This window comes from Brachionichthys hirsutus, unplaced genomic scaffold (genome assembly GCF_040956055.1).
Source record: "Brachionichthys hirsutus isolate HB-005 unplaced genomic scaffold, CSIRO-AGI_Bhir_v1 contig_853, whole genome shotgun sequence".
Classification (NCBI taxonomy): Eukaryota; Metazoa; Chordata; class Actinopteri; order Lophiiformes; family Brachionichthyidae; genus Brachionichthys; species Brachionichthys hirsutus.
The window spans coordinates 334444-358431 of NW_027180343.1; the positions used below are offsets into that span (position 1 = coordinate 334444).

General features: G+C 41.7%; 4 protein-coding genes across 4 annotated transcripts; 1 reads left to right on the plus strand and 3 right to left on the minus strand.

The window, feature by feature from the left end:
* The first annotated feature begins 1957 nt into the window (after positions 1 to 1957).
* LOC137913774 (epidermal growth factor receptor kinase substrate 8-like protein 1) lies at positions 1958 to 7171 on the plus strand. Its single transcript, XM_068757409.1, has 13 exons — positions 1958 to 2072; positions 2229 to 2266; positions 2782 to 2920; positions 3781 to 3869; positions 3967 to 4041; positions 4137 to 4285; positions 4360 to 4560; positions 4773 to 4881; positions 4981 to 5121; positions 5207 to 5345; positions 5471 to 5630; positions 5987 to 6119; positions 6538 to 7171. The coding sequence occupies exons 1-13, from the start codon at positions 1958 to 1960 to the stop codon at positions 6622 to 6624; spliced, it is 1575 nt and encodes a 524-aa protein (XP_068613510.1). The 3' UTR covers positions 6625 to 7171.
* Positions 7172 to 7742: 571 nt separating this feature from the next.
* On the minus strand, positions 7743 to 9478 carry LOC137913793 (nucleoside diphosphate kinase-like). The gene is made up of 5 exons (XM_068757429.1): positions 9355 to 9478; positions 8636 to 8766; positions 8454 to 8555; positions 8047 to 8159; positions 7743 to 7863 (listed from the first exon to the last, which is right to left on the minus strand). The coding sequence occupies exons 1-5, from the start codon at positions 9476 to 9478 to the stop codon at positions 7743 to 7745; spliced, it is 591 nt and encodes a 196-aa protein (XP_068613530.1).
* A 358-nt stretch (positions 9479 to 9836) lies between these two features.
* LOC137913792 (exportin-6-like) lies at positions 9837 to 19385 on the minus strand. Its single transcript, XM_068757428.1, has 24 exons — positions 19334 to 19385; positions 18787 to 18899; positions 18473 to 18670; positions 17833 to 17992; positions 17543 to 17620; positions 17193 to 17460; positions 16929 to 17117; positions 16419 to 16545; positions 16186 to 16295; positions 15938 to 16046; positions 15713 to 15805; positions 14952 to 15021; positions 14704 to 14863; positions 14320 to 14412; positions 13939 to 14083; positions 13631 to 13780; positions 13238 to 13427; positions 13005 to 13160; positions 12433 to 12547; positions 12074 to 12245; positions 11649 to 11810; positions 11445 to 11543; positions 10954 to 11184; positions 9837 to 10444 (listed from the first exon to the last, which is right to left on the minus strand). The coding sequence occupies exons 1-24, from the start codon at positions 19383 to 19385 to the stop codon at positions 10343 to 10345; spliced, it is 3342 nt and encodes a 1113-aa protein (XP_068613529.1). The 3' UTR covers positions 9837 to 10342.
* A 2129-nt stretch (positions 19386 to 21514) lies between these two features.
* LOC137913778 (adenine nucleotide translocase lysine N-methyltransferase-like) lies at positions 21515 to 23726 on the minus strand. The gene is made up of 6 exons (XM_068757413.1): positions 23591 to 23726; positions 22880 to 23043; positions 22666 to 22770; positions 22449 to 22583; positions 22153 to 22203; positions 21515 to 21882 (listed from the first exon to the last, which is right to left on the minus strand). The coding sequence occupies exons 2-6, from the start codon at positions 23039 to 23041 to the stop codon at positions 21697 to 21699; spliced, it is 639 nt and encodes a 212-aa protein (XP_068613514.1). The 5' UTR covers positions 23042 to 23043; positions 23591 to 23726; the 3' UTR covers positions 21515 to 21696.
* Positions 23727 to 23988: the final 262 nt, after the last annotated feature.

Consider the following 23988-nt stretch of genomic DNA (forward strand, 5'->3'; position numbering starts at 1 on the left):
ATGAAAGCAGCCACAGATCTGCCAAAGGAACGTCAGACTAGTTTTTCTTGTTTCGGCATATCTCAAGAAGGTGCAACGTCCTCGTGTCAACAGCCAAGATCAGTGCTCATACCATTCAGCACAAGGATCGGTTTCTGTGCCTCGGACTTAAACGCTCAAACTGGTGAAAGGTACAGTGAGATATGTGGACGTTGTGTGAAAGCTCTGCAGTGTTTGTGTGTTAAATGTGCTTGTGTCTTAAAGAGGGTTGGAGAGGACTTATAATGGACAACTGCTTTGTGTCAGCACTGCGTGGATCAGCAGAGAATTTCATTCTGACAGCTTGGAATAGTTTCTTTTTCTTTAAAAAGAATTGTATTTGTTTTCTTGTCTGTTTAATAAGGAAGCTTGAACTTATGCTAGACTAGAAAAGCACTCAGATGGCGCAGACCTCCGCCGAGCAGCTCATTCCCCTCCTAGGGTTTACACCGTGCACATGGTGATCTGGATCACCACCAAAAAGGTTCCAAATTATTCTTGGTATCTTCACACACCATCAATGAAAAGTAAAAACGAAACGGACTTGATGTGTATTTTTTTTTAACCGATTTTTGAATCTATAAATGGGGTTCTCAATGTTAAAATTACATATCTTTCACAGACTCCATTCTGGATCCGATCCAGATGAAATTCGGTGGGAAGATAGAGGCCCCCACCCGACATGACTGTGTCAAATGCCATAAACATTGGCCAATAATAAACCAAGATATTGAGGAACACATTTTGAAGCTCCATCAAATTAATAGAGCTGATCCCTGGTTCAATCCCACCTCGACACGAAACTCCCCCGTCACTGACTACACACTTCACTGCTGTCGTACAACTGTCATACATGACATACTTCTCTGCCACTCCAGACTTCCTCATGCAGCACCACAGTACCTCATGCAGTACTAAAGTACCTCATGCAGTACTACCTCTCCAGACACCCTGTCAGACACAATGCAGCTCCTTCAGACCTTCCCTGTGCTTCTCCATCGCTAGCCTCAACGCAAATATTGCATCTGTGGTACTCTTCCTCGGCATAAAGCCACTGCTGCTCGGCATAAGCCATACTTACTTCTGTCCTTAGTCCAGCCTCAACCACTTTTCCCCATGGCTTCATCGTATGCGAGAGAATACCCCCCCCCAAATCCTATGAGGGCCATCAAGGTATGTTTTGCGAAATATCTATACAAGCCTTGATTGTTATTTTTGGTTTGCTGTGACTTTTGCTTCACCGCCCCCCCCAAATTAAGTCATTCTGGCCCAGTTTCTTTCAAATGGTTGACCTTTATGGGATTTATTGCGACTTCCTGAATGAGCTTTTGCCGTGCAGTTGGAGGAATTTTGGAAGGTCAGCCACTTCTGGGAAGGTTTACTGTTGTTCCAAGTCTACTCTATTTGTACATAATGCATCTCACGGTGGGCCTGTGGAACTCCAGAGCCTTAGAGAAAGCTTTGTGACCCTTCCCAGATGCAATTCCGTCACCTTCCTCCACATCTCCTCCGGATGACTTTGTCTGTGTGCCATACCAGTGGGACAGACGAGCCAAAGCCACGCCTCTGGAAATGCTCTATTTCAGTGATCATTTGATTGAACAGGGCTGGTAATACTCAAGCCTGCATGGGGTTCGCTTCTTCAGCTGCATCCTGTTATTAATGCAGTTTGGCGTTTTTGAAAATCAAATTATAAAAAGGGGGGAACTATTTTTCACAGTAGCAATTTAGAAATTGGAGTACCGGTACCTTTTCTCAAATAAACTTAGCATTAAAAACTTGCATTATGAATTTGTTTATCAAGTGACATCAGACTAAATTCAGCATGAAATAGAAATAGAAGAAATCAAGAAGGGTGTAATACATTAGTATTATACAGAGTAGCATGTGTGCATTTATGCATGTTGTATTTCATCGAGTCTGCATCCACACCCAACAGATGTCTTCGCAACCTCCGGTGGTCCCCAGGAAGCCGCCAGGAGTCCGAGTCATGATCGCTCCAGGAGACCTGCCTCCACGTGGTGGCCCATCCGCGCACGCACAGTCTGGAAAAGGTATATTCATCTACCAAATATGTATCTTACACGTGCATTGGCTTCACACACATGCATGTTTTCATTCTGTGTTCATGTTTTACCACCGCTTTAAAATGACCTGGCATTTTTATTTGTCCATGTTTGCTTCAATGGCTTTATTTTTACTCTGCTCAGTGAATGGTGTTTCCATACTGGATGCAGAGAGAGAAGTGGTATGTACGTGCATGAATAATAATAATGTTCTTTATTAATGTTGGCAGCTTGTAAATACATACTAAAGATTAAAGAAGTTCATATATTTAAGAGTGTTGGAATTATAGGGTATAAAAAAGGACCATAACAATGAGGATGTAAATTATGTCATTGTGCTCAGAAAATGATCAGAAATGTAGTCAATGCAAAATGTAATGCAGTATTAACATGTCACTTATTTATATAGACATTTATGAGCTTTGTGATAATACAATTTATAAATAATAAAGAAGCAGCTCTCAGAGAGATTGATTCAGTAATTTGTCTTTCATGGGGTTCCTCTTAGACATTCAATTTGATCTCATTTAAACCCATTTTTACAATTTAAAACAAATCAGCCATGTAAGGTCTACCCGGTGAAATTTATGATTATGATGTTATGAAAAGGTAATTCTGTACTTACATTCTTTAATCCCCCCCCCCCCCCCCCCACACACACTAAATGGCCAAAATGATCTGCATACGACTTCTTCAGGAAATTCTGAACCACTGCTTTGACGACGTGGAGCGATTCATGGCGCGTCTGCAGCAGACAGCGGAGGCCCAGAGTATTATCAATCAAAGGAAACAGAGGAAGAGCAGCAGAAGGAGCAAGAAGAAGGACGTCCAAAATAGTGAGCGTTCTTCCATCATAAGAATTTTATAACTGCCACGGTCACAATAGGGCGATGAGGATTTAAAGGACTCTCGGCCAGAGGTCAGTAATTGATTGCTATTTTAATTGAACGATCATCAGTGACTGGGAGAAGAGAGAAAGGATGAGTAAGAACCATTTAAATTGCTGGAAGCAGGCCAACAAGAAGGTGGCAAATTGTTTTTCACATAATTCTGGAACAGAGTATAATATGTTACTAAGGCGAGGGTTAATAAAAAAATGTTTTTTACTGGACCTAATTTAAATAATTACCCAGTTTATTCTGCTACATTCACACTGGATCTTGGAAATGTGATCCGATCAAAGTAAAAAAAACAAAACTCATCCCAAGCAGTTTGCATCAGCTTTGAGGATAGATTAAATTTAACATGAAGGCTTGGTAAATGACTTTAAATCACCTTGTTGTTCGCTGCAGAATGTGATGTTTAATACTCGCACCCTGCATTTTGTCACTTTGACAAGGGTGTTTCCCAGTTTTATGGCCAGTGTATGCTGACACAGGTGTGACCGCTGATAAGTCTGTGAACGTATCACCTTATATTGAGAAAACATGGAGTTGGAATCGTTTTGCACTTTGTGGAATAAGCCTGCACAAACACTGTACCTGCAGATTTTAATTGGTGCATTGGTCATTCGTTTTTATTCTTGTAAAGAATAGTCTTAACTTGCAGTTTGTTCCATATATGTTTGAAGAAAATAAGTGTACGTCAGCAAATAATTCCTGCTTTCAAAGCTCAATTATTATTATTATTATTATTATTATATGTAATTGCATTGTAACCAATGCATCGGTTTAAATTCGTGCTCCTCCGTGTGCAGATGATCTCTTGGATATGAAAGCTTGCCCTCCATCAGAACAGGAATTTGTGGACATCTTTCAGAAAATCAAGTATTCCCTCAGTCTGTTGGTGAGACTAGACGTGTCATAACTGAGCATTTAAACTACGCTGGAAATCTGCAGGTAAATCCGTGTAACTGAGCTCTTGTGCTGGTTTATGTATGTAGCACCGTCTCAAGTCGTCCATCGCGCAGCCTGACGCAGTCGAGCTGCTGCATCCCGTCTTCGTGCCTCTTAGACTGGTGGGCAAACTTTAATGTTTGATTTATTAGCCTCTACGTTTCTCTCTCTCTCTCTCCCTCACTGTGATACTGATTATAGCATCTCTCTCACACAGATGGTGAAAACCACCGGGGGGCCTGCTTTAGGTGCATCAGTAGTCAGTCCTGCTATGACCCATGGTGCCATGTCGCTGCTCCAGGAGCATCTAACTGCAGAGGAGAAGGAGCTGTGGACTTCATTAGGACCCAACTGGACTTCCTCCTGGTCGGTGCATTTACGTGTGCGTGTGAGTCAGAGTGTGTTGTGGTCTAACAAAAACCTCCTGCCCGCTTTCCCAGTTCTCACCTTAGCGTTTCAGTTCCCCCGTACTCACCCGTCTTCCTGGACGCATGGCGACCTTTGGCCTACGACTCAACTGGCAAGCCCTTGGAAGATCCCATCGAGGCCCAGCACAAACAAGACGCATTTAGTGAAGCACAAACTCTACAGTATCATGCTCGCCAGACAGCAGACAGCTACGGCGAAGGCGCTGATGAAGTGTAAGCCTGTAAACACTACAATATCCTTTACATGCATAGCATTTTACAGCAGGCATGGCAAAGTCAGCCGAACTCCCAGTGGCTACATCTAATAGATAGTATATTGCCAAATAAAATCTGAAAATTCTCTTTATTAAATCTGAAACTTACTCACTGTGCCACGTTTCTCATCGTTAATTTTGCATATGGTCTAAACACCATTTCTATTTCAGAGAAGGAAATAGTCTCCCACCAGAGGGCGAGAGAATTTACTGCTGCAGCTACGACTTTGTGGCTCGAAACAGCAGCGAGCTGTCTGTGCTACAGGGAGAAACACTAGAAGTAAGCACCAATACTTAGAGACCGACTCCTCCTTCAATTAAGCTGTTCTTGGAAGGCCTCACAAAATTCACTGATTTGTGATCCGACATTTCCTGATAGGTCATCGAGTCTTCAAAGCGATGGTGGAAGTGTCAGAACCGCTTCGGCCAGATCGGGTTTGTTCCCTTTAACATCCTGGAGCCTCTCTCGGCTCTGAATGACACTGAGAGAGACGTCCCAGTGGCACGCGGAGAGTCACAGGTGCAGGATAGACACACGCCGATTTACTTTCTATTCAAGTTGGCGCCTTTAATGTCATATCTGCTCACGACTTCTTCCACGGCAGAAGAAGGCCCTTTCTCCTCGATCGAAGTACTTCTCAGACGCTCTGCAAAGCCCGGTTGGATATGGTCCTACAAGTCCAATGCGAGTGCAATCCATTGTTTTACCGTCCTCACCAATCCAGGAGGAAGACAGCAACCGAGGTAACCCGACGTAGCGTAGAGTCAAGCTAAAGGCCATAATTAAAGTTATCGAATCACCCCCCTCCCCCTCCATCCTCAAGTATAGGCTTTCACTCTGCAATTCATGTGCATCATATAATTTGCAGTTCTAATAATGAACGATGAACTCCTTGAGCGGCTGGCTGGGAAAAGAAGCTCAGGACGTCCGGTGATGCCTCGCACGGCGAACACATCCGTTCCCCTGAACTACCAATCCCTGCCTGCCGAGGTGGCGGCCTGGCTCACGGCCAAGGGCTTCAGTCAGGAGTGAGTGTGTGTGTACCTTTAGAGGAAACTTCAGCTAAGCCCCGATTCATAACGCTACTGGTTAATAGTGATCTTAACGGATATGAGTTTGCAGTGAATGAAAAAGAAACTTCGATCAAAGTGACGTTATATTTTATGTGTAATGAATTCAGGGCCCACACAGTATGCACAGTAGCTCCCCCTGATGTTAATGTTTTGTATCGCCTCGCTGAAGTGAGTCAAACTAAAACATATACAGAGAAAAAGAATCATGATATCAGACAGAGAAAAACTGAAACTGACTTGCAACTGCAGATTGTTCAGAAATGCTTAAATCCAGGTTATAGAAAAATGTTTCCTTTTCTTTCTCTTTGCAGCACCGCTCGGGATCTGGGCATCTTAAATGGAGCGCAGCTTTTTTCACTGACTAAGGCGGAGCTAGTCCATATCTCACCAGATGAAGGAGCACGAATCTACAGCCAGATCATGGTGCAAAAGTCCATCCTTGAGGTTTGCTCACCTCTTATTTCTTGTTGCATGATGCGTTTGTGTCTGCGTGTGTAGTCAAGTTCGAAGTTAGTTTGCTTAGCCTCTTACGTCACTGACCTAGATTGACAAAATATTGTTTACTTTTTAATATATAAGACACAAAATGAAATGAAGACGTCTGTGCTCACGTAAATAGAGCTCATTTACATAAGAGTTTGTTCGTTTTCTTGGTCTGGTATTTGTATGTCATTATGTATTTAAATTTGTATCATTAGTCACCGTCTTAAAATATCTGAAAATGTCTGAAAAGGAAAAAGAGCACATGTATTTTTAAATGGAAAATTAAAATGAATGGACTGAAATATTATTTTGAGGTTTGCCAAAACAGGTTGCGACCTTTTCTCTGCCAAGTCACATTTAGTTTTTGTGTCCTATACAGGATGTGCGCAAGGTCTCAGAACTAGAAATGGTGATGCAGAAACAAAAGCGGAAGATCGACCCAAAGCCAGACCAGGCTATAGTGTGAAAGAGCTTGCAAGAAGTGAACAATGCTTCATGGATACGAATCTTGCTGTTAAATCTGGGTGGTGCCACATATAAATATAGAAATCTGTGATCACGGTAAAGCTCACTCACGCCACTTATTGGCGTCAGGACAATGTTCTTTAAGATGGACGGGTTTCAAAATTTAAATTCTCAACGTCTTTGCTCAAACATTCATACGAAACATGTTACACACAAGTACAGCACAACAATAAACACATTCATGTACTGATTATTATCTTAATGCATAAACAACAATGGACTGAATCTTTTTGCAGCAATGAAAACGGGATAATTTTTTTTAAAGATTCTACAGCGCATTTAGATGATTCATTCAGATTTTTTTTTATTGCCGGTACATCAAAGTGTATAATAAAAATAACTGATTGTTGTTGATGTCATACATATACAATTTCTGACTTCTACAGAGTTCTGTGGCAAAATAAATTCATTTTTCTGTGTTTTTCATTATGATTTTATGTCCTGTACAGGAACATAAGGGACTGCTGTGCACTGGTTTGAATAAAAATTACTGGAATTTTTGTATTTTAACTTTGAGTTTATGGCAATTCATTCAAATAGATTATAACACCGGTGCACCTTTCAGAGAATTACAAAAAAAAAGGATTATCATAATTGACACTGAGTAAAAGAGAAGACCCAACTCCTTTTGTCAGCTATAATGTAAAAACTTTAAGTGAAGACTTCAACATAGATAAAATGTCATTCCAAAAATTAAACAGCAGGTGGACATAAATCATTATTATATAGAGCTTTGCAGTACGACATGATACTGTCCTTCAATATTTGTACAATGACAGCAGCAGCACATTACACAGATAACAGTCACCAGAGTTCTGCTGTTCTTGTGCAAAAAAGTGATTTAGTTTTAGCTAAAAAAATGATTCTTGGCTGCTGAATAATGTAACAGTGATTTATATGCATGTCGCTGCTAATGTAGCCCAGAGAACTGAAAATTCACATTTCATTTAAAACCAAACATCTTTGTGCAAGATTTTGAGGTAAATTATATTGGTAAGAGCACTGAATATTGTTTTTAAATCACATCGATTCTCACTGCTCTCTATATGCCGAGCACCCTCACTCCTCACAGGTCATGGTCTGATCCCAGCAGTCCCAGTTCAGGAGCTCCTTTCCCTGAAACCACAGCTGGATCTCCCTCTGTGCCCCTTCCAGTGAATCACTGGCATGAACCACATTCCTTTAAGTGATGATCAGACATCATTACAGTCATTGTTTTTTTTTTATCCAATGAAAAATGCATAAAAATACACATGACAAGAAGAAACAAGTGGAAAACGACCATCTCGTGAGGTCACTGTTGAATATTGAACTCAACACACACACACACACACACACACAGAGAGAGAGAGAGATCGCTTACCTGCTGACGTGAAAGCTGAAGTCTCCTCTGACTGTTCCTGCCTGGGCTTCAGCTGGGTTAGTATGTCCCACCATTACCCGTGACGTCTGGATCACCTTGTGTCCCTCCCACACCTAAAACACTCACTTTGTGAATAATTAAATGACTTGCATAGAGCTGGAGATGACAATCCAGTGTTTGTCACACTTAATTATAGCAAGGATGGGAATAAGATTACTATTATTAAGTGCCCTACTATGTCCCAACCCATCTCCCAGCCACAGACAAATGCACATTCAGGATTTGTAATGAGTTAACAATGCAAATGGTTCTTTCCCATCTGTTAACCTACAGGAAAGGTGGGTGTGTAGTTAAAGAACTAGAAACAAATGAGTGTCTCTCACGAGGATGAAGAAAGAGAAGCTCACCATGACAACCACAGGGGCGGACATCATGTAGTACAGCAGACTGGGATAGAAGGGTTTAGACGTCAGCTGGCAGTAGTGCTGAGAGAGGACATCCTCAGACACCTGCACGACAAAGACAATGTGTCCGTCAGAAGTCAAAGAGCCCGCGGAGCCGAACACGTGGTTTATTCACAACTCCACACCCGCAGCATCTTCAGGCCGACCAGTTTGAAGCCGCGCTGCTCAAACCGCTGGACGATCTGCCCGACGAGGCGGCGCTGAACTCCATCGGGCTTGACCACGATGAGGGTCTGCTCTTTATCCGGAAGATCTGCTGGGGCAGAAAAGACAAACACAATCAAGTCACTTTTTGTAGTTTGCGTGGAGCTGTCGGGTGCGCGTCTTTTCTTGTTTTGGAAGGCGCTGCAGACACTCACTATACGCGCGCGTGCGCCGCCGCCGTGGCACGGCGCCACGGGAGCTAATGAAAGAGTGTACGCAAACAATTACGCACACGCGTGACCTGCAACTCAAGCTAAAAACTTCGCTACCGGTTCAGACAGCCTGAAAATGTAGCAGAAAAGCAAAGAGACCCAGCTCCGGGATGTTTACCCGTTACGCGTCACGCATTACGCACCAAAGGTCAGCCGAAAATCAACACGACTGTTCTGTACACTAACCTAGTTCAAGGTCGTCACCCCGCAAAAGCTATCTGGAAAACATTCATGTCCCCAGATGGTCCAGTAAATGTGAAACGACCGCAACTGGATGCTCCTTTATTGATCTCCGATGTTTCGACGCTAATGGCCTGAAACTATTTTCCAAAAATCACCAAATCCTGGATTATTAGTGGTTGCTACTTAATTAAAAGAAAAAAAAGTACAACCCGAACCAACGCGTCCATTGAAATCCAGTCACTCACTTGATGAATGTCTGTGCGTCGCAGCTCCGTGTCCATAAAGCAGGGCAGCCGGAAACCTCCAGGTATCTCGTCTCCCTGAATGGAACCGCTGGACCATCGTCTTGAAGACGCACCGCTGCAACATGACGGCGTTTAACGCGCGTCCTGTCACCGTCAGCCACCGGGGAGAAAAGTCCAGCCTTCTCAATCAGAACTCACGAGTCACCCCCACGTCCCCGATGGCCACTCTAACATTAACTCTAGTGTCGCCAGACGAGTGGGGTTTCCACGACTGCAGGGAAATCTATGATTCTTCTTTCTATACTTTAAAATCACGATAAGCAAAAAAAAAAAGAAGAGTCAACTGGACTTGTTGGGGCAGAAAACAAACGTGTTGAACTTCTTCATCAGCACGACTGTAGGAACAAATCTGTAACACTGTGATGGCAAATTAATTCATTAAATAATAAGAAAAACCCCCGACTTTTACTAAAAAAGCTCTTTATTAATCAAGCAGGTTTGCCTTTTTCAGAATGGAATGATATGAAAGAACTTAAGTTGAAAATCCGTCTCCTTTGGAGATGAAATCAAACGAAGGCAAAATGAATAAAAGCAGACATTTAAAAAACTCAAAATGAGTTGAAAGTGCTCAGACCCAGCCCGGCTGTGGTGCGGCGGCGTGGGAAAGAAGGCCTGGCTCAGACTGCTCCAGGTCTGGGCCAGAGACTACTGCAGACCAGGTTTACATTTCTTGCCAAATTACTATTGACAATACATAAGGAGGGCACTGCTTTAAAAAGAATCTCAAGCGCCAACCTTATACAGTAGAAATCAAAGAGAAAAATCAGCAGCATCATCACCGATTACTCAACCAAGCATGCTCCCTCCCTTTCCTATTTCTTTCAATAGGTGGAGCAAAAGTGAATTGGAAGAGTGTTGGGCAAAGTGTTCAGCACAGGCAGTTGTTGATCGTGGGTTGGAGTGAGGAGTGGTTGGAGCCGTCATCGTGCTATAGCTTGATGGTGCCCGTGGGAAGGCTGCTATTGCACAGTCTGTAGTAGCGCAGGTCGTTCACCAGCCGCTGCACGCTCTGCGTGAATGAAGGCAAGTCCTTGAGAAGAAACACAAAAGTTGAGCGTGTTAATTTAGAGAGGAAAATAGGACGGTGCAACAGATACTCAAATATGTTTAATATAACAATAAATCATTCCTACAAAATATATTTGCATTATTTCCAGCTCGGCCTGGAAGCGTCAAGTGTGGACTTGTTTTAGGATGTTAGTAGGGTGCTCAGCAAGTCCAGACAGGTGAGCATTCTACTGCCAAACTATATATTAAACTTGCATTATACCTGTGCAAAGACATAACTTCCACTTTGCATACATAAGTATAACGTGCTACTTAATTATACTCCACACGGCTGTTTGGAGTATAGCAGGTCGGAAATAGTCTGAATGCACTTTGGTCATTTTCACTAGCAGACATTTCTTGCAAATGTGAACAGTGAATAGCTTGGAAGATACGCTGCCTTCAGGTACGGAATAACCTACAGCCAGATTAATACATCCACCGTAAAACTCTAATTGTAGCTAAATTATCTACAATGTTTTAGTTTCTTACCCGTTCAATCTTGAAGTTGCGTGCGAGAACGGCTTGTTGGCTTGCGTCGACTCCCTGGCAGCCATTGAGGAACTCTGGCATGAAGGCGGAGTAGAATGCATCAAAGTCGACGGAGGCCATGTTGTAAATAGCGACAGCGATTTCCTCCTGAAGGAGGTCGTGACTTTTGTGGAGAAGGACTTGCAGCAGCACGTTGATGAAGTGGAAGAGCATCGAGGTCCGGAAAAGCTTCTGCACGGATACAAACACAACGATGACTGGCGCTCGCACACTTAATGACAAGCGACTCCTCTTAATCAAAACTATTTTGGTTTTGTTCAACACGGACGGACGGACTGGGCTTATTCGCTCTTGCTTTAATTACAAGCAGGTTGCCTTTCGTTGTGGGTTAATGAAACGTGCTGAAGGAGAATGAGTGACATGTAAAACCTGAATACGAGCAGACACTTCCACGGCGATCAGCAGCACCTCAAGAAAAACGTGCAACTCACTCTGTGATACAACTTGTGCTTGCCGTTGAGTAGCTCCAAATAAGAAAGATTCTGCTTGAAGATGTGAATATCAGGCTGCAGGAAAGACTGGCCAAATGCCTGGAAGAGATACTTCAGCTTAAGTCAGGAAAGAAACGGATGACTGTTTAAAATAATGCACATTTGTCTATTCAAATACAACTTTATCCAAATAGACACACATACCTGCATGGCAGCAGTGAATTGAGCCTCATTTTCCATGGTGTCCTCAGCAGCTCCTCTTTGGGCACTTGTTAAGACTGAAGTTTTAAAGAAGTACCTCCAGTTTTGGTGAAGTATTTGGTATAGCAATTCAAATATCTCTGCTTTGATGTCTGGAGAAGACCGCTGCCAAAAACAAGAGACTCACTGAGCATCAGCCACCCGGAAATGAAATGAACGTCTCAGACGAAGCTACAACGTAAGAAAGCCCCTGAGAATTAGTGAACTGCTAATTATATCATTCATTCATTCATAAATACATATGTATACATACAATTTTACCTGTAGGTGAATTTGTTTTATTCCCAACAACACAGTGGGTAATTTTAGGTTCCAACAGGAAAAACAACCCAGAGGCAAAGAAAATCGACAGGTAAGCACAAACTGACCTCCGCCACAACTGGATAAACCTGCTCCATGCACAAAGAGAGGATGCTGGGCAGGAAGGGCTTGAACGCTTGGCCGGGCTCTTGCACCACCACCTGGAGGATTTTCAGGAACTTCTGTACCACTCTACACCCTGAACTGCCCTCTTGTAAAATACTGGCTGCCAGCTGTTCCCTGAAAGACACACAAGGTACTTCGCATTTAGTTTGATACCATTTTCAATGTTTGCGTAGTGCCGTTAAACCTTTGAACATCTTAGCAGGTTGGTTTGAAACGCTATCATGAAGAGAAACACACAAAAAAAACCTGCAAAGAAATACTTTATTATTAAATGTTTGGTAAAGTAAATGATTCATTTAACCTTGTGAACATGCTGAGGAACGTGTGGATGATCTGTCCAGTGAAGGCAACACCCATCTGGACTCGTAACGCCTGAAACAGCGTCAAGAAGAAGGCCAACATCTCATCGGTCACATCTGGGAAAGAGAGGAGAAAATTAAGTCCCTTGATCAGACAGGAATTTGTTTTGGGTTTAAAATTTTAGACGACAATTGCTACAGCTATTGCTATGCAAACAGAGGATAGTAATATCCAAGTAATATTCTGGACCTGGTGATGTTTAATCAATCAATCAAGGAATCTGATTTTCATTCCAACATTTACATGAAAGGAACAAAATTAGTGCCGTGGTCCCAGTTAAATTAGAAAGGTACCGGTACATGGAAGATATGTCTCTCTGACTGGGGTCACAGGATTTGTTGAACTTGCGTGCAGTTCACCTCACAAGTCATATATAAAATCTAATGTCGGTGCTCTAGCAGGTTCTGTATATGTATTTTCCAAATATATGAGAGCCCCTGGTCCCCGTGACAAGTAGGTGAAGAACTGTGACAGACTTCAGACGGCTAGATGATCTGTAGGAGAGAGACCGACCTGGCTGCTGAATGAATACTGGGAAAAGGCTGAGGGTAACTTGGACGGAGTCCTGGAGGCTCTGGTAACACATCTGACGTGATTTGGTGGATTCCCCAGATATGCTGTCCACAAGGTCTCTGAGCACCGGCAGCGTCTGCTGGATCACCGTCTTCACTGGAGCAGAAAAAAGGAAATACTTTTAGCGCGGGTCAGAGGTTGAAACGGGGTCAACGAAAGAAAGAAATACTGACTGTTATTCCGATCAGGTTGCCCAGGAGGAATGGCCACGGTCGCTCTTAAAATCCGATATTCTCGAGTGAGTGCTGCCAGCAGGCTGGCGTGGTTGCTGGAGCGCGTTTGCCACTGCTGCTCATTCTCTGGCAAACTTGGCCACGGGAGGAGCAGCATGTTGGACAAAGCCCGACACACCAACATGTGAGCCTGTGGGGGAGGGCAAGACCACAAATACACACAGAATTCATGCCAAGTATTCACTTCTATCTAAATTTTGTTGTTGTTGTTGTTAGATTCCACATACTTTCAATAGCTGAGCTACGAGTTAAAGGATGAACCCTGTTCTGCATTGCTACTTCTAATTTGTATTAAACAACTGAGTCATAATAAACATAAACATAAGCCCTTACCTCTTGTGGAAGTCTGCGCGTCTCCCTCTCTGTAGTAATGAGGTTGAAGATGCTTTGAACAGCCGGCAACGTGACCAAGAACACAGGCCGCACTGTAGAGGTGATGGAAAGCATCAGGTGACACGCCGAGAGCAGCAACTTCTCTGGTACCTTAAGATCAACACAGAACAGAAGAATTAGACCCACATGCCAAACAAAAGCTTCGACAGACATCACATGTAAACCTTAAAAATGTAACTTTGATAATACACTACTCTGTAATAAACACAAAAGCCATTTGAAATAAAGTGAGTACGAGTCAAAGCTACCTTAGCTGTGATGAGTGGACCACTGGCATCTATTGCAGATGTGATGAGGCTGATGAACTGGCTCTGGTTTTGATTATGGAGCTCATTGCAGAACTGTGCGAGCCAGTGACAGTAGGCTTGTAAAGCAGCAAGGGCCTGTGCATGTCTGGAACAACCGGAACAAGACACTCACACAGTCACAGTGAACAAAACACACGTCTTTGTTACCTGCCATGCGGCGTATTTACGGCAGCGTTAACTGAATTTATCGTGGATTTCTTACAGTATTGAAAAATAACATTTAGCCATTTCAAACGTGGTCCGAAATATAAAATCAGGAGCAGAAATAAAATAACTTGTTGTTGTTTGGGATGAGTTTTACTTAAACTGTGTGATACTCACACATCAATGAGGTCTGGTTTGAGTACAGAAGGCACAGCAGTCTCCACGTCAAAGAGGCTGGTCTGAGAGCTGTAGCAGTTCACTTTCACCAACCTTGAAACAGCAGTTAAAAAAAAAAACAATGTGAGATTATTGTTTTTTTGGGGGTAATCCCCAACATTTTATAGAGAATTCAGATGAATTTTAATGTTGACATAAGAAATAACGTGCCAGGACTTTTCCTAGCAAGTTATTTAAGGCTATTAATTCGTTCAAAATAATTAAAATAGATCATAACCTTTCCCCTCTTCTTGCCACAGGTGGCTTCAGTGTTTGGGGGAAACAGTAAAACCTGATGAGCTAAGCCCCAAAACACCAATGTTAAGAATAAATAAGAGCGACAACCTCTCCACCACTGCCAGAGCGTCACTGAAACGTGCAGCAAAGATTTCACCGATGAAATGCTCAGCTAAGCGGCCGACAGCTTGGAGGAGGGAGCTGAGGTCCCTGAGAGAACAGTGAAGCCGACGGCAATCATTCTCTGCAGATATGTTGAGCCTCCGACCTGAAAGGCATGCACAGTTTATCCTCAGTTAGTACCACCCAATGATATGGTAGCGGGATACAAGAGAGAAATAAAGAGGACTACTTACTTGTGCCAGTGGTGACAATGAACTGCTGTAAACCCATGTATACGTCCAAATTTTCTTGGAGGACTGGAAACTTGAGAGAAAAAGAGGAATTTAGAGGAGGCTGCACCCGCTCCCGACTGAATACTGTAATTCCCCAGACTATAAGATGCTACGTTTTTCACACGCTTTGACCCCTGTGGCTTTCACAACGATGCGGCTGCGGAAGATGAAGAGAGCGATCAATGACTTTTCTGGTAGGCGATTGTATTTGCCGTGTTACAGGTACTATTCAGAAAAAAATCCTTTATTTAAATAAAATAAAAAAATATTTGTGTAAATATCTCGTGTTATCTGCGGCTTATATACATTTACAAGAACCTTTTCCATTTAAATGTTGTGGGTGCGGCTCATAAACAGGAAATTACGGGACATAGAGTATGTACAAAATACATCTGTTTGGTGTATTTTGGATTTTTGGAGTTTGAGTTTTTATCTGGCCAATATACAGTCACAGAAAACAGTTTACAATATGGAATTAGAAAAGTTGTATTTATATTCGTGTTACTGTACAATTATAGAATGTGACAGTATTTTTACATTCTTATGAAATTAGCTCTGCGCTCCTGTTTTTCCCTTTGAACTGAGCCAGCAAATCCGTTTCATGTCAAGTGTTGGATAAAGTCTACTACTGCAGTTAAATTGCACACGGCAAGCTTGTGAAGTCCACTTTAAGATGCCTCATTACCTTATAGAACGCTACGGTGACAAAAACCGGCTCTTACCAGAGTAGAGAATGCATGGGATGGGAGCAGCTCCATCACCTTGGCAACTACCTCCAGACTCTGACGCAGGTACCTTTGCCACTCAGTCTGTTGCTGCAGTTAACACATGAAGCAGAGCAGGAAGACACATGTAATATATATATATTTATGTCTTGAAGAGGGAAATATCAAAACATTTATGATAGATTTCTGGTGGCTATAAGACTGTATAAAAACTGCTCTTACATCATCATCCAGAGTCTCATCATCCAGCTCCTCCAACTGGGACTGATTATATCGGAACTGTATCCGATTCAGAACTTCCCTTAGAAGAAGAACTAAGGCATCTTTGTACCTGTACAAACACAAATAGTTATGCTGCATTTCAAATAAAAGTGAGATTTTACGCTCGACTGCATTGATAGAATTCAAGTTTTAGCATCAATCTTTGATCTTCCTGACAATTTAAGGAATAACTAGGTTTACTGGCTCACCTATTTACAATGGTTTCTCTATCAGCCAGTCTGCTTTTGATTTTGGTTGTCAAGAAATCCAAAAACACGCTCCATATTTCCAAACAGGCAAAGTAGCCTTCATGAGTAGGCTGAAAATGCATAAAAAGAAAAATGTGAGTCTGGCAAACTTTCAGAACTCTGAAGAAAATCTGTGAACACTTTGATGAATTGACAAAGCAAATAAATGGCACACAATCACGACGACCCGTTACCTGGTTAAAGGTGTACTTGAAGAGCAGGGCAAGAAACTCCACAATTGGAAATTGAGGACTGGACTCAATCCGTCTCAAATGAACACTAACGAACAGGCGCAGAAAATCTGTGAACTTTTCCAAGTAACTACAAGATGAAAAAAAGAAAAGATTTAAAACGGGAACGGCAAAACAAACAACTCGAGTGACAGAAATTTTTATCTGCCATGCTGGACGATAATATTGTTTCTTCTACTGAGGCTGGGCATCCGCATTTTTAGACGGACGCTAGACTGCCCAGGCTGAACAGAAAGAGGTAACGCAGCTCTTTCGTTGGCACAAATTATTAAATCTGTTTCACAATCAACGAGCGGATTAGATCAATGACAACTGTCCAGTCTACAGTGTCGACCACATTCAGGTGGGGTGAATTGAAAGAGATTTGTGTTGCTAATTAAACCGACAAGTTGAAAAAACAAAATGAAGCTGCAAACCGCGTGCTGGAACACATTCCAGGGACTGATGCCCTACCTCTCGTCAAGTTCCTGTAGACGGCTCTTGACAGTATGAGCGTTATTCTCTCGTGTCAGCCTCTGCAGAAGGAAGAAGGTCTGCTGAAACATGCGCAAGAGGTATTCCTCAAAATCCATTGGCACACAGTTCTTTGACACAAGCTCGTTGACACATGTCATGGCGAGAACTCCGAGACGGGCACGATCCACTTTGCTGCCCTCGGTCTGCTGTAGATTCCTTTCTCCTCCATTCATCGTTGGCGGCATTGTCCCCGCATCAATCTGTCCGTTAGAAGAGGAAGAGTTTGACGAGATGAAAGATCCCATCTTGGCCTTTGTCCGAAGATCACAGCCAAAACGTGCAAAATGGAAAATGGATGCCAGCAGGGTGGGTGTGATGCTTGTGGACAGAGGGATCCAACTGAACAGGTGTGCCAAACACTCCAACACGAGACAACAGAGTTGCTGGCTTTCATTGTCCAACGTTGCCATGGGCTGACAAAGCAGCTTCGAGTACTGGCTCCCCTGAAATAAACTTCCCAGCAATTCCACTGAGAGATTGAAGAGACGAGTTAGAAGTGCAACCACATCAGGCCTATGCAGATTTAGGCAACTTCTAGACAAGCTGCTCACCACTTTCCCCTGAGGTGGGTGACGGGGGGGGCGTTGAAGCTATGACACTGTGCTTGTCCCAGTAAGTCTCCAGAATACCTACAAAACAACAAGTCACAATAAACCAAAAACAAAATGTCCATATGTTGCAGATTTCCCATCAAAACATTTGTTCCGATAGTCAAACTATGATGTCACTGTGGTCTGGAACGCAGCAAGATTTTTACGGCACATATAAAAGTTAAATAATATCCAAATAAATGAAGATGACTTACATTAATATTTTTTTTTTAAGTGCTGAAGGTTCTCACCTGTTAAAAGTCCAAGAACTGTTGGTACCTGCTCCAGCAACAGTTTACGCAGCTCATCTTTCCTGGCAACACTCAGGTCTTCTCGTGGACAAGCAAGTTCCTCCGATGTGGTTTTCAACATCATCAAACCCAAAGAGGCCAGAGCTGGGGACTGGATCAACTGCAGTTCACAAGAGAGCAATATACAATCGCTTATCAATAAATACAGCGACAACTAATGTTAAACTCCGTTGAGAGGTCCAAAGGGAATCTGTAAATAAAGGCTTTCTTGGGGCTGACCACTCAGGGAAATCTAATCTAAGACAAAGACAATGTATACTACACTTTACATAAACATTAACAAACTTTTATGAACCATTAAGCTTCAGAAGACAATTGTGCAATGTTAAATAATGTTCTGAGCACTTAAAATTTAGTTACTCTAATAATTGCGTACTAATAATCTAGAGTTATGTGCTGAATGAAATGGGGGAATTCCTGAAAGTGCCTGCTGCATTTGATCGATGCAGACACTAAACACGCTGAGTCATCTGTGCCTTTTATTCTGAACCTTTGTGTGAAGAAAGATGAATTTAGTAATTATAAAAGTAATTATTTAGAAAAGAAAATTCCTATGAGAAATTACACGAGCAGCGCTTACCTGAAGGGTGTTTGTAAAGAAGTCATGGTAGAACATCGGCCAGTCCTGGCGACCGATGTCCACTATGACCTTGCAGAGTTTGTTACGGATAAAATATGGCACTGCTTTGTGCTGAGCAAGTAGGAGTTTGGGCAGACAGCTGCGAATCTCCATCTTGTCTTGTGAAGCGACACCAATCCACATCCTGTTCACCAGGTTCTGAGAAAAAAAAAAGAAAAGTGGTTCCCAAAGCTGTGTCTGAAGAACAATTTATAAAGAAGGCAGAGTGCAGTACTGAGAACGAAGAATGCGTTTCTCCTACATGCATAACTTACTTCAAATACTGTGAGACTGTACATCATTACATACTCATTCCGAGTATTGGAGAGAAAGAACAAGCAGAGTCGCCACGCTCCCGACTGCTGAGCGAAGTTGTTCAGCAGCTCCTCTGCAGAAAAAAGGAAGAGCCATTATTACAGTGACAGAAGATAATGTGTTATTTCACAAGGAGACAAGATGAAAGCACCACAACTCTTTTAACAGGATGCAAAGTTGAGATGAGATAAGATATTTACATTATGCATCCCAAAGGTAGGATTTTACAGCAGCACAAAGGATACCCACCAAACATTATACTGTATTCACAATATAGTATGCTTTGTTGAGCAATCCAGGCATGTTAAGGCAGATATAAATTAGCTGTTAAAATAATTTGGAAAAAGAGTGGCATGTAGGGCAAAACATTTATTTCTTTACTGTAAAAAGAAAAGACACCTTTTATATTATTTTACATGTTATTTTCATTCCAAACCAAGATGGTGAGATTACAGATCTGAAAATACCTTCTTGCAATGCACAGAGGCAGATCAAAACCAGACGTACCCATTTCTCTCTTTCGCTCATTGGTTGTGCAACTGTGAAAAAACTCCGTCATAAGGCTCTCCAGCGCACGCAGCGATGCTTCATCCGATGCCTTGTGAATCGCAGGAAAGAGCATTTTAATACATCTTAAGGATGAGCATAATCCAAATCACTGAAGGTTATGCTTCTGTTGAAATTGTGTAACCACAAAAATCAACATTAGCACCTGTCCATTGGACAGAAAGAAAGCAAATGTCATGCAGCATAAAAGGCACAAAAACACTTTCCAAACATGGTGAACAACGATCTTGTTTTTAAACATACACACACACACCAGTAAGCATCTATTATTTTAAGTTTTTAACCATTAATTAACCAAAAAAAAAACTATTCTAAAAGCATGTGCAGAGATGTACACAATACAAATCAAGTCGTAAATGAAAATTAATCACTTATATAATTTATCTTCACCCCTGCGCTTGGGCAGGGGTGAAGATGGGCCGATGAAAACCAGTAACAGTAAATTAAGATTTTTAAATAGTGTCAGGCGGGTATTGAATTCCTCAAATAAGCCACGACTTGCTGAATCTTAACACAACTCCAAGCAAAAATATTCGGTTGTGCAAAATGGGCGTCCCGTTCCGTGAAATGGCTCAACGAGCCGTCACATCCCGTGAAATACCTGGCCTCTCCCACACCGTTAGGTGACTTCACAGGCACGCACAACCACGCCATCAAATTTGATTAGCTCGAGTTACGTCGAAGAATATTCAAGTACATTATTTGCGTAGCTATTTGTTGTCAAATTTTCGGATCAAACGCTATGCTAAGCAATAGCAAATTAGGCAGGAGTTAAAGGGAATTAACGAGGTATAATCATACGGAATAAACTGCACTCACCATGTTTAGAAGACTCGGGCGCTTTTATTCGGTTTCTTTCGTCTCGGATTAATTGCAGTGCCGAGCCAAAAGTGTTAGCTGCGTAACTAGCCAAATTCTGCAGCTAGCGTTAGCTAAGGTGTTGCTGGCTAACGTAGCTGTTGGGGTGGCTCGTCATGGTCTTCTCGCCCGCTTAGGTCGATAAACCGAACCACAATTAGCCAGGAAATGGGGCCCAGTCACAACAAACAGCGTTTAAACACAGCGGCTGTTCTGTTACCAAGCACGCATGCTTCACTATCCCAGCATTGTCCGTGTAATTCCTTTCGCCATTGTATGAAATGCACACAAATCTCGTTTTCGGTGGCACGTCCAACACTTGTGAAACATATGCGGCGTTAAAGCCCTCCGAAGCTAAGATACCCCCCCAGTTGCTAACGTCGGGGCGGATGGCTAACCCGTTAGCTTCTCCAGAAAGGATGAAGGTGTTATTTTCGTTAGCTTGTGTTAACTTTGTTGACACGCTTCTGTGACTGCTGGTCACGTCAACTTGTTTTTTCCGTTTGTATTACAAGTCGGACAGATGTGCGAGCATAAGTTACATGTCTGGCAACGTGTAATAACACTAAATATATAATACTATGCCTGCATGCTCCTGTTATTTCCTCTTTCCAATGCACAGGGCGGCTCAATAATATAGCTAGCTTGCTAGCTTTAGTTGCACGGCTTGCTTCGCAACTTCCTCTTTAGTTGCTGAAAATCAGTTACAATAATAAAAGCACGACCCCAAGTTATATTGTCAAACTTTTGTTGTTGTTTTTACAAGAACTAATTTAAAAGAGAACATCGGAAAACAGCGCGTAAATAAGTTTAAAAATTGAGTAGCAATAACTTCAAGCAAATTGCGTTATTTTATAGTCGTTAAGATTTTATTTTTAAATATTACCCAAAACGCTCATAATTCTGCTACAAGGGAGTCCAAGGAGACGAAAGTGCAACAATATGGACAGATTATAACGTGAGATTAATAGAAAATACAAGAATCAATTGAATACCCTACAGTTTAACAGTCAATAGAAATTGCAACTACATGCCTTTGACCATCATTGGGTCTCATCAAAGTATTAACATTTTCAGTTCCTCTTACCTATAGAAAACTAATACAAGGAATCTGCCTATATGTATAATATAGACTGTATAATAATAATTATTCAATAAAACAATTAAACACCAAAAATAATCTTTGATTGTGTGGTAGACAGTCCACAAAGCAGAAAAAGACATCAAAAGGCAAATAGTTTAAAAGATTTATTTCCCAAGGGAAGTAATTCCCAAAATGTCTGCAGCGTTTCGGAGACAAAGATGTGGTTTTTCTTGAATGCTGACAGAGACCCTTGACAAGGAATTTCTCATTTAATAGTCATTCAAACACTCCACTCCATGTTACTCTTCTGGCAGGCACAATATTGAATGCCTACAACTTCAAGTAGATTCTTTCACCTTACTTATTTCACTCTTGCCTTTCCTTCTTTCTCGTGCTTTCTTTGTGCTTGAATACTATATGCCCAAGCTTTGTCCACGCCATTTCCCTCAGTCCCACAGGGTGTCCAGTTGGGGAATGGAAAACGACCAGCTACAACTAAGCCATCATCTGGAAGCTCATCTTGCAATTTCTGTTCCAACAATGAAAGCTAAGAACACAAGAGCACAATAACAAATATCACAGTAATCAGTGACTATTAACAGTAGAAATTAATCTCAAACATATGCTCAGATTCTTTCCATAATTGTTGCATTTAGAAACTAAAAATGTAGGAAAGTAATGATAAATAAGTTCCTCTAAACGAGATGCAGTCGCCTGACTGAAATACAGGCAAAAATGTGTATTAGCTGCAGGTACAAACCACACATGATCTCGCTTAACCTTTTAATGATTTTACTTTCTTACAATTGTTACTCACCACACTAGGAGCTAAAAACACTGTGACATTCTTGCATTCTGTCAAGTCAACCTGTGGCGAGACACAAGCAGGTAATAAAAAAAAAGCAATAACTTAATTAACAATTAAATTATATAAGTACAATGTGAATATGTAAAAAAATAAAATAAAAATGCAATTGGACAAAATAAAGTAAACCAGAGGGCCAGCCTAAACCTGTGTATTACTCATAACTTTAATGGCTAGTATAATTTAGATGTAGAGACTTGACCAAGAGTGTTACTAAGTTCATAACATAAAAATGAGACATGCCAAACCTTCCAGAGATCTTCCTGGCGGTACGACACTTTTTGTGCTGCTCTCCATGCATGAAAGTTGGCCAGCCGAACGAGCCAGGGGTTTAGCTCATAACCAACAGCTGGAGTGAAACCCCGCTTATGGGCCTCCAACACCTTAAGATTTGAAAATAACCACAATCAAAACTCATTAAACATCAGTACAAGGAAAAACAAACAAACTCTCGATTACACTTACAATGCGTCCATCACCAGATCCCAAATCCACAAGGCCTCCCTTTCGACATTTCAGCAATGTCATTACATTGTCTACTTGAGCTTTGCTGGCAGGAATGTATGGGACCTGCAAGATCATTTAAAAGCTTTTAATGACAAATACAATTTCTCAAACCTGTTTATGAAAAGAGTTACATAAAGAGTGATTCAAAGTTTTATAAAGATTTAGACCACACCTGTAACTTTAAGGGAACTTTTCTAAAGCCAGGTTGGAGAATTCCAACCCACATAGCATACACAGCAAGCCCAGTGCCGACAGCTATCTGAGCAACACCCCAGCCTCCGAGTTGTCTGGTCTTCAGCTCCTCCAAAGCCAGATCTGGTGTGTCATCATCCATTCCTGAATAAAATGTGGAGTGTAACATCTCTAGATTAAGAGCATTTTAAAGAATGCCCTCAAGCTCCTGGAAAGGGCTATGAAACGTTTATGTTCTTATTAAATTGCCCTAAACACACACTGAATGTACAACTCTTGTTTCCAAAAAAGTAGGTTCGCTGGATAAGATGTAAATAGAAGCAGAAGGTGATGATTTGCAAAACAGTGAAATCTCAATTTCTAATTTTGAAAATTAGGTGGTTTATTGGTTTAAATTTTTTAAACAATATGTCTTTTAGGGATGGTGTTCCTTAATTCAGCAAGACAATGCCAAAACATTCATGTATTACATTATAGAAAAATATACTATTCAGAAACAATAACGTGCTTCATTTTCAACGTTTCAAATGTCTGTGCTATCCCGTTACATTTGGGATTACAACGGTTTGCATACAATTTTCTTGTTTAAAAATGCTGCTTTATACCAATTGTTTTTGGCTCTGCGCAGACTAGACGCGCTTAAACACACAGCGTTTATTATCAACATTTCGTTAAACCTATTTCTATTTGCCTGGAGTGGAGGTTCTTCTTCACGGTCACGTGCATCCAGATGTTTTCTGCTTAGATGGACTGCTGAGACGTTCATGAAGAAAACATCGTTTGTCCTGACATGTGAAGTACAGACAAGAAAAACTTGCGGTTGTTGTTTCCCCATTTACCGGTACTAACATCACAGACGGTCACATATCAGTGTAGGACATTGGTCCGTCTGTAATGTACTCCGTATATCAGAGGATCAGTTTACGTTAGTTCCGGCGCCATGTTTTGATTATAAATTGCGACATTTGCTCCAATAACTTTCTTGGCCATCAGTTCAATTACTACACCCCGGTTCCTGAATTTATCGTCCTTATTGTAACGGTTATATATCGTATTTTGTTCGAATAGAACCCCCCCCCCCAAAAAAAA

Bases quoted from the DNA above. Each gene is read 5' to 3' on its own strand.
- LOC137913774 (XM_068757409.1), top strand. From the start codon at position 1,958: ATGTCTTCGCAACCTCCGGTGGTCCCCAGGAAGCCGCCAGGAGTCCGA. The intron at 4,561-4,772 runs GTAAGCCTGTAA...TTTCTATTTCAG, and splicing joins GGCGAAGGCGCTGATGAAGT to AGAAGGAAATAGTCTCCCAC. The intron at 5,346-5,470 runs GTAACCCGACGT...TATAATTTGCAG, and splicing joins GGAGGAAGACAGCAACCGAG to TTCTAATAATGAACGATGAA.
- LOC137913793 (XM_068757429.1), bottom strand. From the start codon at position 9,478: ATGTTGCAGCGGTGCGTCTTCAAGACGATGGTCCAGCGGTTCCATTCA. The intron at 8,767-9,354 runs GTGAGTGACTGG...TTTCTGCCCCAG, and splicing joins GACGCACAGACATTCATCAA to CAGATCTTCCGGATAAAGAG. The intron at 8,160-8,453 runs GTGAGCTTCTCT...TGAGTGTTTTAG, and splicing joins CCGCCCCTGTGGTTGTCATG to GTGTGGGAGGGACACAAGGT.
- LOC137913792 (XM_068757428.1), bottom strand. From the start codon at position 19,385: ATGACGGAGTTTTTTCACAGTTGCACAACCAATGAGCGAAAGAGAGAA. The intron at 18,900-19,333 runs GTACGTCTGGTT...TTTTTTCTGCAG, and splicing joins TGAGCGAAAGAGAGAAATGG to AGGAGCTGCTGAACAACTTC. The intron at 17,118-17,192 runs GATTGATGCGGG...GGGCAGCAAAGT, and splicing joins TCTTCCTCTTCTAACGGACA to GGATCGTGCCCGTCTCGGAG.
- LOC137913778 (XM_068757413.1), bottom strand. From the start codon at position 23,041: ATGGATGATGACACACCAGATCTGGCTTTGGAGGAGCTGAAGACCAGA. The intron at 22,771-22,879 runs GTGTGGTCTAAA...ATGATCTTGCAG, and splicing joins AAGTTCCCTTAAAGTTACAG to GTCCCATACATTCCTGCCAG. The intron at 22,584-22,665 runs GTAAGTGTAATC...TCAAATCTTAAG, and splicing joins GATCTGGTGATGGACGCATT to GTGTTGGAGGCCCATAAGCG.